Source organism: Rhagoletis zephyria, unplaced genomic scaffold (assembly GCF_001687245.7).
Source record: "Rhagoletis zephyria isolate East Lansing unplaced genomic scaffold, Rhagoletis_zephyria_1.1 Rzeph_scaffold_36756, whole genome shotgun sequence".
Lineage (NCBI taxonomy): Eukaryota > Metazoa > Arthropoda > Insecta > Diptera > Tephritidae > Rhagoletis > Rhagoletis zephyria.
Genome location: NW_016193811.1, coordinates 1,682 through 3,234, shown reverse-complemented (window position 1 = coordinate 3,234; position 1,553 = coordinate 1,682). Strand labels below are relative to the sequence as shown.

The 1,553-nt window shown below is 48.5% G+C and overlaps 1 protein-coding gene across 1 annotated transcript; it reads left to right on the top strand.

Annotated features, from left to right (window-relative positions):
• Nucleotides 1–70: 70 nt before the first annotated feature.
• On the top strand, nt 71–912 carry LOC108354522 (extensin-like; the record flags this gene model as incomplete). Its single annotated transcript, XM_017605703.1, has 1 exon — nt 71–912. A coding segment is annotated over one exon (842 nt), but the record flags the coding sequence as incomplete, so codon positions are not given.
• Between the last annotated feature and the right edge of the window lie 641 nt (nt 913–1,553).

The following is a 1,553-nucleotide window of genomic DNA, read 5'->3' as shown; positions in this document are numbered from 1 at the left end:
TCTTGGGCAAGTGTAGAACAATTAGACATTTGCAATTAAAAAACTAATTTTAATTTTTTAATATACACAGCAATCGAAGCCAACTTGGGACCGACGCATCCGATCCACTCTGCTCCCAAACCGGTTGTTCACCATTCAGCTCCTAAACCAGTGGTCCACCACACCGCTCCTAAACCGGNAGTTCCGACTAAACCAAAGACTGTTCCGGTAGCCAAACCAAAAGTCCCAACTCACCCTGCCGCCAAGCCAAAGGTTCCCACTCATCCGGCTGCTAAGCCCAAAGTGCCCACACATCCAGCAAAGACTCCTGTCAAAACGCCAACTCACCCCAAAACTAACCCAAAAACTCCAACCCACCCAAAAACAAACCCCAAAACACCAACGCATCCCAAAACAAACCCCAAAACGCCGACTCACCCGAAAACCGACCCGAAAACGCCGGTGAAGCCTCCGGTGAAGACCCCGGTGAAGCCGCAGCCAAACCCCGCTCAGCCCAAGGTGACCACTAAAGGTCACGATGCCATTGCCGACCACGCCCGCAGCATGATCGGCACTCCCTACAGCTGGGGCGGTGGCACGCTCAAGGGCAAGTCCTTCGGCGTGGACCGCGGCGCCAAGACCTTCGGCTTCGACTGCTCCGGCCTGGCGCGGTACTCGGTGTACCAGGCGACGGGAAAGACCATCGCCCGCACGGCCGCCGCTCAGTTCGCCGACAAGCAGTGCTCCCATGTGCCCTTTGAGCAGCGACGAGCCGGTGATCTGGTCTTCTTCAACGATGGCGGTCGAATCCACCACGTGGCCGTCGTCAGCGGAAACGGCAGCACGATGATCCACGCACCGCAGACCGGTGACCACGTCAAGGAGTCGCCCATTCGAATGAAGGGACACATGTCGGAGGTGGCGAGATGCTAAGCATATTTTCATCTATTGATGATTGGTAATCTTATTAATGACAGCTTATTTTACAAAGTACAAAGGACTGTTTTAGGTTGTTTTGTGCACACACAATAAATAAAGTTTTATAAACTATAACAGTTTTTATTTCTTAAAATTACTTTTAGTTTTTTTGTCACAGTAAGATTGATCAGGTTTCCAAAAACTAAAACTATTACTACTCAAATAACTAGATGGTGCTACCGACTTGGCATCGCATGTAAAAATAAAAATAGAAAAGTACAAAACACATGTTCAACAAAATGCATCAACAGTACCACAAAGTGCGACACAATAAATCAATCGATTGCAGCTGTAAACGGAAACACCACTTTCCTTGAGACAAGTGACCACCACCATCATGTGCATTGATTGTTGCGCCTCTCTATTACGCGTTATCAAATGCGATTAGTCAAATCACAGTTGATGGACAGGCGTGGGTCGGCGATGGCAGGTAGTGCTTAGGTGCACTCCTTTCTTCCACAAACACTGATCGTCAGACAGCCCACATCTAATATTGTGAAGTGTGTCGTCACGGTGGGTTTAGAAAAGAGGGGATAAGGAATAATTTGATTATATTGTGCACACCAGTGAATTTCTCGCCACCTCTATCATTAGTG